At 36.9% G+C, this 18,959-nt stretch overlaps 1 protein-coding gene across 1 annotated transcript; it reads left to right on the plus strand.

Annotated features, from left to right (window-relative positions):
• Window positions 1–741: 741 nt before the first annotated feature.
• Window positions 742–13,238, plus strand: LOC136678274 (aquaporin-3-like). The gene is made up of 6 exons (XM_066656260.1): window positions 742–931; window positions 7,406–7,532; window positions 7,642–7,779; window positions 7,887–7,990; window positions 8,871–9,088; window positions 10,016–13,238. The coding sequence occupies exons 1-6, from the start codon at window positions 824–826 to the stop codon at window positions 10,191–10,193; spliced, it is 873 nt and encodes a 290-aa protein (XP_066512357.1). The 5' UTR covers window positions 742–823; the 3' UTR covers window positions 10,194–13,238.
• Window positions 13,239–18,959: the final 5,721 nt, after the last annotated feature.

Below are 18,959 nucleotides of genomic sequence, written 5' to 3' on the forward strand. Positions count from 1 at the left end.
AGAGCGAGAGAGAGGAACATATCTGCTTGCCACAAACTCAGGGACAGTGAGTGACCAACACACACACAGAAACACCCACACTCACTCCCACACATACTCCAACACACCCACTCACCCTCAGGCATACACTCACACACAGACACATACAGACACACAAATGCCCTGTCTGTTGCCATTTTCACACTTCATTTAAGTTAAATCATAATTGTTATTTATTTATTTATTATTACATTTAATGTTTAACTGGTTCCTTGATTATTACAATTGTATTAGGTTATTGTTTCATTATTATTAATAATAATACTACTCTTGATGAAAGTGAATATATATATATATATATGAACACTCTAACACTCTAAAGTGGTTACATAAAGGAGATCTTGTTGACGTTTATGATGCAAGTAGAGAGATATGTAGTCTGGGAGATCAGTTTAATATATGGCTAATCTCTCAGATCTCAGAAATCTTTACTCTCTACAACGCTTTTCCGAGAGCAGCATTTGACGTTAAGAATGAGTGATGGTGAGTCAGAGAGGGACCAAGGCTGTAAGTCTGTACTTGAAACAGAAAGCACACTATCTGGGGCTGAGTGGATGGGCAGGGCATGGAGGTGCAGGGGTGTGTGTTGTGAGAGAAGACTGAAGTGTATGTGTATGTGTGTGTGTGTGTGTGTGTGTGTGTGTGTGTGTGTGTGTGTGTGGGTGTGTGTATGTGTGCATATATAAAGAACATGGGACAGCATCACAGGAAATCCATTCCTCTGAGAAGCATAAAGAACAGCTCTCACTAATAGTCAGAAGAGGAGCTTCAGCTCAGTGGAAAGATGGGCAAGCAGAAGATTTTCTTGGATAAGCTTTCCCAATTCCTGCAGATCCGCAACAAGCTGCTGCGTCAGGGACTGGCAGAATGCCTCGGGACCTTCATCCTGGTGGTAAGTGTGCACCTGATCTTTTGGCTCTAATTCTATCTCAGCATTTACCGTTACAAGCAGACTCTTTTTCTCAATAACAACACTGTTGTAAACTCATAGAATGCATCCCTGCTGCATTAGTGAAGAAGCATTAATTACATTTTCACTGCAGTAATTCCACCTGTATTTATACCTTTAGTTAGTATTCACTATGCATTTGACCTTATACTTAGTTCATATCCAAATAGATACAAGTACCCAGAGGTACTCCACTGAGCTACACTTTTAAAAACCATGAACCAAAGAAGAACCACATTTGGTTTACCAAATAATCATGCCAAGTGTGGTGTGTGGGTGAGTCTGGTACTTGTTCTATACCAATTTAAGAGGTATTTGAGTATTTGCTCTTTATGTGGAGCGTCTCTGAAAAGTTCAGATTCTCACATATTTAGATGCTCACACTTCCAGAAAATTTGTCTTATTTTTTAGGGGCACCTTTAGTTTTCAGAGTGTATGTTTGAACATTCCACTCTTAACAAGTGGAAGGAATGGTTCCTGGCTTAGATGTGTGTTCTAGGAATAAACTGGTAAAAAAAATCCCTGTGTGGAGTTTCTTTACATTCGGACGTCTCCCTTTTAAGGAGCTCACCATTAAAAGATTCTTTAGAGAACTAACATCCAGTATTAACGTAGGATTTTGTCATTCCTTGTTTGAATAAATGAATGGAAATGTTAAGGGCAAATGACAGATTGAAGAATGGGGTTGCTGTATAAAGAGGTGCAGTATATGTCCAAAAGATTGTAGGCATATCTTGAATCTGCAGCTGCAGTTGTGCACAAACTGCAGTAGATCCAAGCAGTGTTAGCTAGAGTAGTAGAGGAACTGTAGCTTGGGTGAAGCAGTGATAGCATCTCGTCCTGCTCATTGAGAAGAATAAATAAAAGCTCTTGGCATAACTTCTCAAAAAACAAACAGAAAACACCCTCCTGATTTCATTCTTTGTTCCCACTCTTACAAATAGAGAGCTCCAGATAAGAAAAACAAACTCACTTATGACATGGATGTGTGGCTGGTTTATTCCCATTTTACCTGAATATAATTACATGATTATACACAGAGGTTCCCTATTAGCAAACTTCCCATTACTGAAAGAGATGTAGTGGCTTGTAACAGGAAAGCAGTGAATTGTAACTTTAAACTTTTGAGAAGCATTTTATTTACATTTGAAAATAATGAGGAGAATTACTGACTCCAAATTTCTTTGCAGTGGAGCTGTAGGAACCTGAGAACACAGCTATTTTATTTAATTACCAAAATTACCAGTGAACGCACATGTGTTTTCTGGGATTTTTAATAGTCGTGTAGCTATTGGTTAAATTTGTTTTTGCCTCATTGTACCATATAAGTATCTTTCTATTCTGGTTAGGTTCAAAACAAACAAACAAACAAACTAAATATGTTTAATATACTTTAACCGCCTCAAAATCAATGTCTCTCTAAAATGCCTCAGGCATCAGGTAACATTTTCATGAACTGTTCAGGTAATAGCATACCATAAATTTTAGACGCATAAAAACGTCTCCAACATCTGGTGTCTGGCACCACCACCTTTTGACCGGGTTAACTTTGGTAGAATGAAAAACTGAAGGAATTCTCCCTTAAATTAAGAAAAAAGTTCAGGATCAAGTGGAAAAGTGAATTTTTGTTGCTTCAAGTATATTTTTGAGAAGAACGTGATGTTGTGTTAAGCATGTCACCAGTGTTTTTATGAAAAGCTGACACTGCAAGCCCACTCTTTACCTGGAGGAACTCGGATAGGTAACACAGTAGACAGAAAGAGCTGCAGCTTTATACGTGTGTGCTGTTACTATGTTCTTCAGTGGTCCGAGTGCTGACTGAGTGCTGACTGATCAAAGACTTATGAAGATGTAAGCAGATCATAATGATCACTTACCAGTGATTTTAGTCTGGTTAACTGTCCCACAAGTGTTTTTTATTATTATTCCTTTAAATTAAAAGTGTAAGATCAAGTGGCTTCTAGTTATGAGTTCAAAACCTTCAGCCTTCCTGTTCCAATTTGCTGCTTCATTGTAAAAAATATTAATGCACTCTCTAAAGCCTGATTAATTTTGTCTGTTATGGGCTACTGTAGAAATGTGGGAGAAAAACATGGCAAATTCTGCTGGGTAAAAATCTGCTTCCTATGTAGATATGAAGGGTTCATTCAACCCAGCACATTCACCAGTGTTAGTGTTAAATTAACACTGCTAGTGTAATAATTTAACACTTTCAGTGTTAACACTAATAGTGTTGATTTCATACTGGAGAATTTGCTGTGTAAGCTAATAAAAACAACAATTTGTCAATACATACTTTGACATCTTTAGATATGAATGGTTCACTCTAAGGTAACAAAAACCCAATGGTGTAGTTAAATATTATACATTAATGAGAACATGGTTATATTCTTCTTCCCCTGCACCTTCTCTCTCAGTGAGCTAGTGACATCGGTATGTGCACAAAGGGAGTTTCTCCTACACAGTCAGAGGTGATTTTCTGGACATAGGTTAAGCCTAGTTTTGGAATAAAGTTCAAAGTTAATCATGACTGTGCAGTGACAATCCTTTCCCTGGAGGAGTTGAGGTTAATCTGTGTCCGGGACCTTATGGACTATAGGCGTCACTGCTGAAAGGCATTAACACTCATTTCTTCTTGGTATTTATTGGTGATGGATGGGGTAATTTCACAAAGAAGATGTTTGCTCATGCACACATCCACAAAAGAAGAACCAACAATGTAAAACTTAATACAATGCAACTTTTGAGAATCACCTCCTGAAGCTTGTATCTTCAAAATTGTAATTTTGCAGAAGAAAGAAAAAAAACTTACATTTCAGTGCAAATAAATTGAAATTTATTCTGGGTCTTTTTTGCACTGATTGTATCAGTTTCTTTGTTCTTGAACTGTAACAGTGTAAAGAGCAGCTGACCTTTGCAAGTCATGTCAAAACTGATGAAAATGGAGTTACAAGGTTTTGTCCCAACAGTAAAAATATGCTGACAACTGGACACATGCAAAATGATTGAATTATGTGGAAATAATGTAATTTTTAAATAAGGAGTAGAGCTGGAGGGTTATGCGGTAATGGGTGGAGCTAAAATGGGTGGAGAATGGTTACACATGAAATATGAGTCTGGAGCTGAGACATAAGCTGAGGGAGTTCAGGCTTTTCGTGGCTATTAAACTTATCACATTTTCTCAGACTCTATTCAGCCTGAGCATTCAAGAGGTACCACTTTTTTTTTAATAGCCCACTGTTGATAACAGATTGTTGGTAGATTGGAGTCCCTCTTAATCTTATCTGGCCCTAAAGCTAGCATTCACTCAAACACTAACCTTTAACCACAATCTAAATTTAGAAAGAGAAATGCTGCCACCCATCAACTTGCATTTTTTGATGTGGCAAAGTAGCAGTGGACAGAATGATTAAACAAGCTTATACATGTCACTGCTATTACTGATAGCTCTCAATAAACCAATAAAAGTCCCAAATTGCACCACAGCATTTAAAGCCCAGGCCCATAACTTTCGGCAGTACTTCTGAAGAGAACAAAATTAAAAGCAATCATGGTTCTGAGGATCTTAACTGTTAAGGAATGATGTAACACATCAGGTTTGTCCGAAAGCTTGTTACTGATTTCAGGTGTGTTGCTCTGTTCTATGTAAAGCTACACAAGATAAAATGTCCACTGATTTTCTGAGCATAACAAGTGAAACAGAAAATATTTTTTCAGATAAAACACACTGTAAACTTGTCTAAACAAAGACAAAATTCTCCCTGCATCCAAGCTGAATACAGAAACTGATAAGAAGTTCAGGAATGCACTTGTTTATTTACATGGTTTTTTTAAAAAAAATGTATGAAAATTGACACAAAGCTGAAAGGCACGAAAAATATTGGTCCCACTTTGTATTTTACCTCTTATAATTTTGTAACTACACAGCAATGAACCTACCAGTAATGTGTTCAAAGACCTGTTGGTCACATTTTTACTGTGTGTGATTATTGCGTTATGACACATTAACAACAGTGTGAAATCTGAGGTGGATACACATTATATATGTATTTTTTCACTGTATTCCATGTATTCCATTCAGCTGCTTAGAAAAAGTGCTAGAAACGAGCAGCATTAGTTCGAACGATGTACAAAACCTACCTCTGACATCAGAACACCAGTGTCAAAACACAAGTGTGGGAATTATGTAACAATCAACAACGTGTCTTTCAAATGAAGTTGAATTTTTTCTACTGAAAGTGAGGTTTGGGGAAATAATTTGGACAAAAATAAATCAACAAGATTTATGTCTCCATATCCCCATAACCTTGCTCCTAGTGGTATGCCCTGTAGACTGCAATGGGGAACATTCCTCAACCGGTGTTTCCCCACATCTGAACAATTAAAGGATTTGTCTGGAGCTGAAATACAAGCCACTTAATTCCACGTGACACCAAAGGTATCTGATATGACATTCAATACACACTACTGAAACAACTTTTCAAAAGGACTCTAGTGTTTATAAGCATAGTTTCCAGCATGGGTGAGGAAGTGTTACCTGCCATTTTAAAAATCCAGTATCTGTGCCTGTTTTTGTTAGGAGTAGAGCAGTGTTATAACTAGCGAGACATGTTAGTACAATGTTTGCCCAAATGCTTGTAGAAATGTCTTCATATGATGGGTGCCATGCCCAGTGCCAGAGTTGTCAGAATGCCTATAAATTCCAATGCAGTGGAAATATGTTCTCTGAAGTGGTGAACCTTTGGAATTAATTCTAGTGGTGTGTCTGATCCAGAATTAATCATCCAACAGTAGTTCTTAACCTCACGAATGTGCACATGGCTGAATGCCCTTAAATCTTCATAGATTTGTTCCAATACCTAGTGTAAAGTCTTCTCTGAATAGATTAGGTTGTTGCTGCAGAAAAGGAGAAACAAGCGCAGTTGTAATAGCCTTCAGTAGTTTTGTGAGAGGGGGTGTTGTCCCTTTAAACTGAAACCAAGTTTATGGTAATGTTGAAGTGATGAACCGTTTTGGCGCTTGTTCCGAGTACTACTTGTTTTCTCACATTTCAGCAAAAACCTCTTCCTCTTTGACTGCTACAGTCAGATGATTTTACACACTCAGAAAAAAAGGTACTGTACAGGTACATTATTGTCACTAAAGTTACAAACAGTGTAAAAGTAGCTCTAATGGTACAATAGCGGTTTTAAAGTCCAGTTCCATTCCCTAAACTCCTAGAGATTAACTAAGGCGTATGAAATCAATTACACATTAAAATCTACAGTTAATATAGAATACGGTACATAATTTGATTTATTGATTGACTAATTCATGTTCCCTAACTATAGGTACTACGGGTACCCCTGAGGATAACACTGAGCGTATTAGCACATGTAAATCCTTAAAGACGGCATGTAAACCCATTTTCACAGAACCATAAAACATGTCATTTGACTTGTGGTGTTCCAAATTGTATACATGATTATGTATATTGTACAGACATGATGACAAGGTGTAGCACACTGTTATGTAGGCTTTTTCTGTGATGGCAGTCTTAATCTTATTGGAAGTGTCTATACATGTTTATGAAGATCTACATCTTTTGTTGAAGTGTTTATATAAGAGTCATGCTGCACTTCAGTATAGTGCTCCCCACAAATGTGATCCAGCAGATGTTAAAGTATATAGTGTTGGGGTGAAGTAAATCTAATCCAAAGAATGTAAAGAATGAAAGACTCTGTCCAACCCTTGTGATCTACAGCTCCATATCTGCTGTTTAACAGAGAACTTTCTGTTCTTTGGCTCTAGAAAAGTCCATGGACCACCTTCTTTCCCCTTTAGGTCTGATAAAAGCCAGAAACATAACCTGGCACACTACTACGTCAAGTTTTGGAAGCTAGGGAACTTAAGATGGTTTGCCAGAATTGTCAAGATCTTTTCATTTAAGCATGAAACAAGTGTCTTCAGATGAAGGTGTAGAAAAGCTGTCTTAAAAACGTCCTGAATATTTGCACTCAAGCAAGTCAACTCCGTTAATTTCACATTCATAAAACGATGTTTTCGTGTCTGATGTCTGAATATTGGCTCAGTTACATTGTGTGCAAGTTACCATTTCAGATATACGTGTGGGGTTTTAGTTGTAATTGTTAATCTCAACTAAGATAGTAGCAGGAAGAGTCACTCCCAAAGTTTTTGTTTATATCCAGCATGTGAACCGAAATCCTGCTGTGATTCTCCTCTGTATGTTTGGTCCTGTGCATTTGTGTACATAGAATGTAGAATTTTCCAATTACGAAAACAGGAAAGTAAACATTATTGCAGTGTCAGGACTGTCTACAAAGGCCATATATGAGCAGAAGGATATTACCTGTCTAACAGCAGTCAAGGTTTCTTGCGATGAAGGATATCTCATGTTATATTCATCTTTTGTTGCAGATGTTTGGCTGTGGTTCTGTGGCTCAGTCAACACTCAGTGGTGGGAGTCACGGCTCCTTTCTTGCTGTGAACCTAGCGTTCGGATTCGCTGCCACTCTCGGAATCCTGGTGTGCGGCCAGGTCTCAGGTACCCAAACCCTTCTAAAATTCAGTTATAATCCAGGAGCCTTCTCAGATAATTATTGCTTCTGGACCGTTTTGATCATTCACTCTGACAACTTCTGACAACCCCATAGGTGGTCATCTCAACCCAGCTGTGACCTTTGCCCTCTGCATCCTTGGAAGGGAAAAATGGAGAAAGCTGCCTGTGTACTTTCTCTTCCAAACCCTCGGTTCCTTTTTGGGGGCTGGTGTCATCTTTGGGATGTACTTTGGCAAGTATCTCCAAAAACTAAACTAATGTCAAAATGGTTTAGTTCATTAATTAATTTATTTTATTATTATTATTATTTATTTATTTATTCATTTTTATCTTGAATAGATGCTCTGCGGACAAATGAAATTGAAAGTGGAGATTTGCCCATTGGTATTTTTGCTACATACCCTGGTAAACACCTGAGTACCGCCAATGGATTTTTTGATCAGGTCAGTGACTGCAAAAGTTTCATTTATTTGATTGTCAGTTAGGACAAAAGCGACCAATAAAATGATTTCAGATTATATAAAAATGGAAACCACACAGTGAATCATCATGTTTTCAGCTGGTGGCTGCTACTGAAATGTAAAGGAAAAATTCTAGTGTCTAGTGGAACATAACTTTGGATCTCCAAAACTCTTATTAACTTTACATATATTTACTTGGCTTTTATTATTAGTTAATAACACAATTTTTTTCCAAGTTATTCTGGAAAATTTCAGTTGGTCTGTTGATAAAGAAATTTTAAAATATTTTAACACAAAACAGAAAAACTTTGAGGTCTGTGATAATCTGTAGTTCATATAAGTGCAGAGAGAGATTACAAATTAAATTATATTACATGTAATAGGTAAATAAGGTGTCAGGTGTCTTTCTCTTTGAATGTTATTATCCTGCCTAAGCTGGGAGCCAAACCCAGTGCTATGTAGAGGAAATATTGTTACCCACTGAAGCAACAACTAATAATAAGAGGAGGAAAAGAAGACATGTACAATGTGTGTAGCGTGTGCCCATATAGAGGAGGGTGGGATCCACATAGGGGCTGGAGAAACACCTGGTTAGGCTGTGTTTGAGAGTTAAATGGATGAAGAGAGAAAATGAGACTGGGATTGTTGCTTGTTTTGTTTGATGTTCACCCAAAACGCCTGTTAATTTAAGCTAAGTTTATGTTTGTGTGTGTGTAAATAAACAGCAGAAATGGCAAGCTGCCCATGCCCCCAGTGCCCTCATTCCCTGGGTGGCATGGTCATTGCTACACGGCGACGTCCCAGTCATATATTCTACATTCATTAAGTGTTTAATGTTCTTTTTCCTGTAATTTTTTTACAGCTGATTGGCACAGCTGCACTCATCATCTGTGTCCTGGCCATTGTGGACCCCTACAACAACCCCATCCCACAGGGGCTGGAGGCTTTCACTGTGGGCTTCACTGTGATGGTTATTGGCTTATCCATGGGCTTCAACTCTGGCTATGCAGTAAACCCAGCCAGGGACTTCGGACCCCGCCTCTTCACTTCCATCGCAGGCTGGGGTTCCAGAGTCTTCACGTGAGTCAAACAATATTATGCTTCAAGAGTAATTTTACATTATCACACACAATCTTAAATACGAAGGCTCCTTTATGGATAAGGGCTGGATGAACAGTTTTAAAACTGTTTAACTGATATAGAACAATTTCATGATATTACTTTCCAAGAGCTGTTCTGTAAAATCAGAAGTTATACTATATACACGGTGGGCCATTTATATGGATACACCTTAATAAAATGGGAATGGTTGTTGATATTAACTTCCTGTTTGTGGCACATTAGTTTATGGGAGGGGCGAAACTTTTCAAGATGGGTGATGACCATGGCGGCCATTTTGAAGTTGGCCATTTTGGATCCATCTTTTGTTTTTTCAATGGGAAGAGGGTCATGTGACACATCAAACTGATTGGGAATTTCACAAGAAAAGCAATGGTGTGCTTGGTTTTAATGTAACTTTATTCTTTCATGTGTTATTTACACGTTTCTGACCACTTATAAAATGTGTTCAACATGCTGCCCATTGTGTTGGATTGTCAGTGCAACCCTCTTCTCCCACTCTTCACACATTGATAGCAACACTGCAGGAGAAATGCTAGCACAGGTTTCCAGTATCCGTAGTTTCATGTCTGTGGTTCCTGTAGAACATGACAACTCAAAGGACCAACAGGACGTGTCTGTGGTTCCTAAACATGTTTAATATTTCTTTGAAATGTCTACTTCTTTTTACAACCTTATACAATCTCTAGTATCAAACAAGGTAACTGAGCTGAAACCTTTTTAATAGAGAAGCAGTTAAACCTTTTTAAGCTTCTTGGAGAAAAAAGATGATTTTGACATAAACCACATATTATATGGTTCTTCAAGAAAACAAAAACATTTATTATTTTATGCCACTGTTATTTTGAAGAATGCAGCACTGAAAATGTAATTTGTTTCTTTCCACAGAAATGGTAACTACTGGTTCCTGGTGCCCATCTTTGCGCCGTTTGTGGGCACAATTGTGGGGGTCCTTATCTACCAGTTTATGGTGGGCTGGCATGTAGAGGGTGAGGTACGGGACAAGAAGAAGTCCATAGATGACAATGTCAAACTGAATGATATGAACGATGTCACAGTTTCCTGAGCTGGGTCAGACCCCAGAACCACCAAATCCACCAAATCCTCATCTACTATGCTCTAGAGAATGATATACCTTGGAGGCCTTTCAGCCTTTCATAAAGAATTCGGACATCCAGTACAGCTCCTGGTGCAAAAAAAATAAGCACAGTTAAAAAGCACAGTGCTGGACATCTCCAAATTGCTTACTTACAGCTTACTTACTTTTTTCTTGCTTGTAAATTGCTTTGATTTTTGTTTATTTTCCTTGTTTTTTAATCATTTTATCTTTGCATTTTTTGAGATGCTGACAAAGGGCAAGCATCTTTCTTTGTCATCACGAATTATATTAATTCTGGAAAAGAAAGGATTAATTGGAACACAAAGTCAAATTATATAGTGCCACAAATACTGTATGTTCATTTAACGTAATCTTTATTTTATACCATATTTGTTTTTGGCTTTTTGTATTGTAAACATGCTAATATTGCTTTTGTACCTATGCTTGGATGTTGAAACTGATGTAAACATAGAATTTGATATTATTTCATTGCTGTATTTTTTAAATACTCATATACATACACACATAGAATGACATTTTTTCAACTAAGAAAGCTAAATATCAGATATTTTCTTTAGAACTTGTATCTCTTTTGGTACAATGGCCATTATTCATCAAAGTTGTATCTTATAATGAGCACAGCCAAAATCTGTTTTGATATTTACAAATGACATATTTGGTGTAGCTCTTAAATCAAACTGTCGACTGGTATGGGTGGTATACTGGTATACCGAGATTTTTAATCAAATAGATCAAAATAATCCGTAGTAACATCATCATCATCTTTTCCGCTTAATTCAAGAGTCGTGGTCCTGTAGTAACATAAATAACAATAACAAAAAATAAAAAAATACCTTTTTTACTAATTTTGCACATAGCACTTCAGTACAAAAGTGGATTTAGTTGTTTTCTACATGTAAACTAATGTAAAAAATCAATAGAACATGGATAATCACTGCCCAAAGATAAAATAAAAATAAAAAATAAAACATAACAATCTTTAAGCATTTTTTGCTCCTTAGAAGTCAATAATAAGAAAAAACTAAAAGTGGTAGTTTATTTCACATATGGGCAAGAATCAGTACAGAATAATTTAATCATCTACGTCCAATTCCTAGAGCAAGGTAAATTATAACTTATCACTTATTCTCAATCAAAAATTCATGAATTAATCATGCTAGAATTTGGGTGAACTGCATGTAAATAATATGTTGCATTAAAGCTGTTGCATCAAGTGTGCTCAAACCTCTGCTAGTTTTTACATTAAATATTCACCCAACTTTGATGAATAAATGCCAATATCTTGAATCCTGTTGTTAAGAACATGACTGTGCTATTTCATAATAGGCCAGTAAGAGTGAATCAATGGCATTTTTAATATTTGTTGCATTTCTAGAACAGACGGACTTCACTATATGATTCTTTTAATTATCAAACTGGTCAAATTTTAGCTCTTTTAAAGTATTGCTAATTTTCTATGTTAAGTCTTTTTGTTCTGCATTCCTGAGAAAGCTGTTTCCTTGTTCTGCTCTTTACTGGATTTAGTTTGATTTGATTTATCATGTTTTTAGTGGGAGGCATGTGGCGCAAAATGTAGAGTCACTGTCACACAGCTGCATTGTGCTAGGGTTGTGGGTTTGAGCTGAGTGTGAGGAGTTTGGCGTGTTTTCCCAGGTTCCGCGTCGGTTTCCTCCCACAGTCCAAAAACACACATTGGTAGACTGGTGGCTCAAAAGTGTCCATAGGTGTGAGTGAATGGGTGAGAGTGTGTCACCCTGTGAAGGACTGACATCCCCCTTCAGGTTTCCAGCATTGTGCCAGTAAATTCCGGGTAGGCTCCGGACCCACTGCAGATCTGAATTACAGCAGACAACCAATGAATATTTTTTGTACATTGTGGTCATCTAGCTAAAACGCCTTGTGGAAGAAACCATCTTTATAAGTATTGTTTTAAATATAAGAAATATTCAGTACCAAAAAAATATTTGGACATGTTCACTCACAGAGGGATTTCTTTATTTTGGGCCATTTTCCACATATTGTGAATGTACAGTACCAGTCAAATGTTTGGATACATCTTCTCATTCAATGGATTTTATTTTATTTTATTATTATTATTTTCTACATTGTAAATGAATAGGGAAACTGTGAAGGAACACATATGAAATTATATAGTAAACAAGAAAAGTATTAACCAAACCCAAATTTTCTATACTTTAGATTCTTCTAAAGTAGCACCCTTTTGCTTTGATGACAGATTTGCACACTCTCAGCGTTCTTTCAATCAGCTTCATGAGGTCATCACCTGGAATGTTTTAGTGAACAGCTGTGGCCTCATCAAGAGTTCATTTGTAGAACTTATCGCTTTCTTAATGTGTTTGAGACCATAACTTGTGCTGTGCAGAAGTAGGGGCTGGTACACAGTTCTCTACAGTGAATAGCCCTATTCCACCAATGGCTAATGGGAAGATGTGTCCAAACTTTTGACTGGTACTGTATATGCTATTTCTGATTGTGAAACATTAATTAATTCTTTCATTTGGAGCCAAGCCAGAATCACTAGGTGATGCTATTACAGGGCATCACACACTGACCAAGCCACTCTTACTCAATAACATCTGTTTTTGGAATGTGGGAGGAAACAGGAGCACTTGGAGGAAACCCTTGAAGACACAGGGAGAACACAGCAGACTAGACTCCTCACAGTGACAGTTTAAGGGGCGTGAACCCTCACCTTTAAAACCACAGCAGCTACACCACATACATTGCCACTGTGCCACCCTTGCTAAAGCATTTATTTAGTCTATTTCTGGGTGCTTTTACGTAAAGAAATTTACTTTGGTTTTAAGCTTTATTGCTTCAGCTAAACTTTTCAGATAGTTGTTAACAATAAAATATTAGGTGTAATCTCTAGACACATTTTTATATATACTTTAAAATGCTCCTAATGCCTTAAGGTTATGATGCCTGATGTCGTTTCGATTATGTATTTTGTTTTTTAATAAAATATAAAACTGTTAATTAATTTGATGCTTCCTGATTTTGTTAAAGTTTTATTCACCACTGACTATGTTTATTTTCACAGCATCAGTCAGATGCTTATACACAGAGCAGGGAACAGTGTTTAGGTAGTATTACAGATGAAGATAAAGTAGTATTAGCAGTTTTGCCCAAAGAACTCTAGCATCTAACCACATTGACCACAAGCATTCCTTTAGTAATTGTAGCTTAAAATTCAATACTTTAAAAAAGGTTCCTGAATAACCCTTGGCTGCAGTTCTAAGAAAATATTGTAATTGGTGAACAGCCAGTTATAACAAAGCATAGAGGCATTCAAAAAGCATTAGGTTCTTGACACATTCCTTCAGCAAATTGTCGCTGTTCAATGAAAACATGGATCTCCAAAACAGCAACTTTACAGGAGAAAAAAGAAACCTTCTTAACTTTCAGTGGAAATCAATGTAAATAGATTTAATTCCAAGTAGTTTTGGAGCATTTCTACTGGTCCATTCATCATGAAATTTTCAAACAATGTGCAGGAGACCACCTGCTGTGTTCAAATAAGGCAGTAAATTAAAAATGAACAAAAATGGACATACAGGTTTTTCATTGGAAAATGACAAAATATTCCTTTAAGGAATATTTTATTTTTAGTTATTGCTCCCAAGAACACCTTTGGATATATTTCTATTTCTATGAGTGAACATTAAGAAATGGGCTACAGAATCTTCTGAAATATTTCTCAGATACATAAAGATTGCACTAAAAATACCATATTTAATCTTCCTCATGTCCTAGCAATACACTCTCAATACAATTTTTACCTTTTGTCTCTGTGGTGGTACTCTCATTGGTACATATTTGTACCTTTAATCAGGAAACATAATTGTACCTTGTTTTATTATAAATGTAGATTTTAAAATTGTGTTGATCTTCATGATTTTCATTATTTTTTTATATGACTGTTCTATACTGAAAGATTACAAACATGCATCTCTCCTTCTGGAGAAGAGAATGTAACATACCTTTAAGGAGCACAACTGAACTTTTAAACACTGTTGAACCTTTAAAGGTACATTTACACAGTTTGTACATTTGGTGACCAATATTATTACTCTACTGTACATTTTTTTTTCTGAGAGTGTAGGAGGATTATGACTTCCTAATTTCTTCCATGATATGTGTCATAAGAATCAATTCAAAAATGTTTAGTGATTTATAAAACTTTCCAGTCAGAAATGCTTACAACAGTAGCAGTGCAGTTGTCTTGTTTGTACACTATATATGTGTTTTGGTCATTGACCGATCGATCAATCAATCAATCTGTCAATCAATCAATCAAACATTATTTATATAAGGGTGGTGCAGAAGGTAGTTGTCGCAGTCACACAGCTCCAGGGACCTAGAGGTTGTGGGTTCGAGTCCCGCTCCAGGTGACTGTCTGTGAAGAGTTTGGTGTGTTCACCCAGTGTCCGTGTGGGATTCCTCCGGGTCCTCCACACGTTGGTAGGTAGATTGGCGACTCAAAAGTGTGAGTGAATGTTTGTGTGTGTGTGTCGCCCTGTGAAGGACTGTCGCCCCCTCCAGTGTGTGTTCCTGACTTGTGCCCAATGATTCCGGGCAGGCTCCGGACCCACCACGACCCTGAACCGGATCAGTGGATACAGACAATGAACGAATGAGTGAAATATTTTTATAGCACTTTTCAGACAAATCCAACTGTATTTCAGAGTGCTTCACAAACGAGTGACAAACCATTAAAAATAGTTAATCAATAAAAAAATTACAACTAAAAAGACAAAATGTATAGTAAATAAATTTATGTTTATGAAGCTTTAATAGAACAAACACAGTTACAAACAAAACATAAGAAAAAAGTAAATACAACAATACATTCAAAAATAATTAAAATAAAGTACAAAGAAAATACTGGAACTAATACCATAAGAGTCTGTAAAACACGTTCAAAAAGCCAGACAAAATAAGTAGGTTTTTAATTTGTATTTAAATATGTGAACATTTTTTGCTCCATTCACTTGAAGGCTGTTCTAGAGGTTCAGAGCTTAGTGACTGAAAGAAACATTACCAGATATTTTTGTCTTGCCTTGAGGAACATTTAAAAGAAAAGCACTAGAGGATTTAAGAGATCTTCCAGGTTCATAAACTAAAAGCATATGTGACAGGAAATCTGGGGCAGTACCCAGTTGCACCTAATAAAACAAGGTAAAATCAATACAAAAATGAACATGTAGCCAGTGTAAAGACTTCAAAATGGGTTTAATGTTTAATAATTTTAGCCAGCATTATTGCACCACAATGATCTGTAACTGATTATTTAAATATATTTTTGTAGACCAGAAAAGAGGGTATTACAGTAGTCTACCTGCAAGTTATAAAACATGTGTATACACTGTTCTATGTTGCTCAGAGAGAGAAATGGTCTTACTTTTGAGATGTGCCACTTTTGAGATAAAATGCTGTTTTTGGGATACATTTTACATAAGCATTGAAATTAAAATTAAAACATTTCACAAATACAAACATTTCTAATCTAACATACAGTTAGGCCAATACATCTGAATATATATTTATCTAAATCGGTAACATGATTAAAGTTTAATAAAGTATTAAAAGTATTTAAGAATCTACCAAATACCATACATGCAGATGTCATAATAGTGGCTACAGTCCTAAATTCTTCTTCAGTTTAATATTGAGAACTTGTCTCAAGAAGTACCCTTATATGGGGTAGAAATTGACTGCTTTCATTGACTATGTTGAATTGATGAGTTAACAGCTTGGTAACAATGAGAGTAATCTCCCACGTGCCTGAGGCTGTCTTTTAGCCTAGCCTTGTTTACCCCTACTGTGGTTTGGTTTTTACCTTTAAACAGGTTCTGTGCTAGAATCACCAAAAGATAAAAAATAATGCCAGGCTTCAGGATTATCTGGGATTACTTTCCATCAAAAAAACTTCACCTTAACACATTTTCACCATGTTTTGCCTTAACTAGTAAGTTGGCCATTCTTCTTCTATTTCCACAGTTGGTTTTGCAGGGCACACTGTGTGAGACACTACCAGCTCTGTGTTCAGAAATTCTGTTACTGTTAAATAGAAAAGGGAACAGGTTCATAGGGTTGGTGTTTTTGTAATAAAGCTTCTGTCTGTTATCTAACATGCGCAGAGGGCTTTGCTCTATCCAGCATGCAGTCTCACTTCATGCCATGCCACCTACCTAAATGCCTGTGGACATGTGTTTCGCATATATTTTATCTTAAGTAAGTCTTGGTAAATGCAAAACATATCAACTAGAATGAGGTGTGAAAATCCAGGTCATTTTAGGAGTATATGTGCATTCTGCTGTTGTATAATGGATCCTCAGCGGTTATGAAAGGTGTTTTTATTAAAATTTCAGCAAAGTGCTTCAAGTTTAAGCAATTCAAGCTTTAATAAAAGAGTAAAGTATGGTGAAGATGTAATAGAAGATAAAACAGACTAGGCTTTGACTTGCTTTAAAACAATACCGGTGGAGGCATCTTCTTTTTCAATATTTTTCTTAGTAAATAAAATGAATGCAGCCAGTGGTGGATCTAGGTTTTATCAATTTTGGCAAAATAAAAAGTGGCAAGGTCATGTCACAAACTTTTAAATAAACAAGAAACATTTTGATGTATGTTCATGCAACTGAAAGGTCATAATTCAACCCTCTAAACAACACTGGTAAACAACAAATAACAATTGCAAATAAAAGAAGAAGGTAATGTCAGTAAAAGTTAGATCTGGCATATTGTAGCATGTAAAAGAGGGAAGCAGCAGCTCTAACACTAATGTGGAAACAACACAGTTTGTGTGAAACCATAACAGTTGCAAAAGAGTGGCTCAGAAATTCAAGCCAGAGGAAACTGTGATGGTTTCATTGTTGTTGCTGTTGTTGGAATCTGTAAAATTTTTAGTTAAAGTTAGCCATTTTTAGTTAAAGTTATTTTAAGAAATTTCAAGAAGCCAGAATCTTTAGCTATTAAATAAATAAACAAATGTCATAGTGACTGGAGCAAATGGAGAGAGAATTAAGTGAGTGGCAGTTTGTATGAGGTGGGTTATAAGCAACATTCATTCATGTCTGGAGCCTACCCAGAATCACTGGGCGCAAGGCAGGAACACACCCTGGAGGGGGCACCAGTCTTTTGCAGGGTGACACACACTCACACATTCACTCACACCTATGGACACTTTTGAGTCGACAATCTATGGAGTCAAAAAAGGTTCAAAAAGATTTTGAGTTTGTAAAACAATACTCACAAATGTAACAGACTTTGTAACTGCGTTTGAGCAACTACATACACGCAAAACTAAAATCTACAAATGTATTGGAATGCACAAATTTAAAACCACAACAGCAACAATAATAATTTAAATTCACAAATATGAAAAAAAGATTTGCATTTGTAAATCAAATGTCGTGAACGTGTGAATCAGTACCTTCTCAAATGGCTTAAAATGTGCAAGAGCAAACCTTTTTAAGGTTCCAAATGTGACAGTGGGGGTTTTTGAATGACGAGGAAAAAATCCACACATTCGCCTTCTCTGCTGGGTGTGCGAATCTCTTTTTGCAGTTGCGGATTTAAGACCCTGTTTTGGCGGCCAATTGATGGACCAATAGGAAAGCTTTAGCTGGACCAATCACATCACGAGGTTTGTTTAACCAATCGGAACACTGATTTGTTTATGTCAACCATAGCGCTTTTCCACCAAATTAACTCCGGTTCTTGTACTGGTTCTGTAACTGATTCTTGGAACCTTGGTTCTTTCCTGTCAACTGGTGCATTTCTACGCGTATAGAGGGGAATCAGGAATACCTCATGAGCGGGGGACGCTGTGGCCGAGTTCAGAGGCGTCCTGCTGACCTTGTGAACAGTGGAGAAACGTAACCAAGAGCTCAGAGCTTCAAATACAGTGTTATCGCCCAGTGGAGCTTGACAGGGTCATTTACAACGTTTCATATAAATAAATTATATGGAAAAAACAGGAACACGTCCCGTTTTTATGTGTCTCTGGTGCAGTTAGGCGTGATGCCATGCGCGTTGGTCAGAGCCACGGCTCATGGTTACATTTCTCCGCTGTCCGTATACACTGGAAAGAACCAAGGTTCCAAGAATCAGGAACAGAACCGGTTCAAGAACCGGAGTTCATTTGGTGGAAAAGGTTAAACAAACCTTGCGATGTGATTGGTCCAGCTAAAGCTTTCCTATTGGTCCATCAACTGGCCGTCAAAACAGGGTCTTAAATCCGCAACTGCAAAAAGAGATTGACACACGCAGCAGAGAAGGCGAATGTGTGGATTTTTTCCACTTCATTCAAAAAACCCCACTGTCACATTTGAAACCTTAAAAATGTGTGCAGCTTTTAAGCCGTTTGAGAAGGTACTGATTCACACATTCACGACATTTGGTTGATTCTTTTTTTCATATTTGTGAATTTAAATGATTTTTATTGTTGTTGTTTTTTAAATTTGTTCATTCCAATACATTTTTGGATTTTGGTTTTACGTGTCTGTAGTTGCTCAAATGCAGTTACAAAGTCCATTAGATTTGTGAGTACTGTTTTACAAACTCAAAATCTTTTTGACCCTTTTTTACTCCATACCAATCCATCTACCAACGTGTGTTTTTGGACCATGGGAGGAAACTGGAGCACCCGGAGGAAACCCACACGGACACGGGGAGAACACACCA

This window comes from Hoplias malabaricus, chromosome Y, assembly GCF_029633855.1.
Source record: "Hoplias malabaricus isolate fHopMal1 chromosome Y, fHopMal1.hap1, whole genome shotgun sequence".
NCBI lineage: Eukaryota > Metazoa > Chordata > Actinopteri > Characiformes > Erythrinidae > Hoplias > Hoplias malabaricus.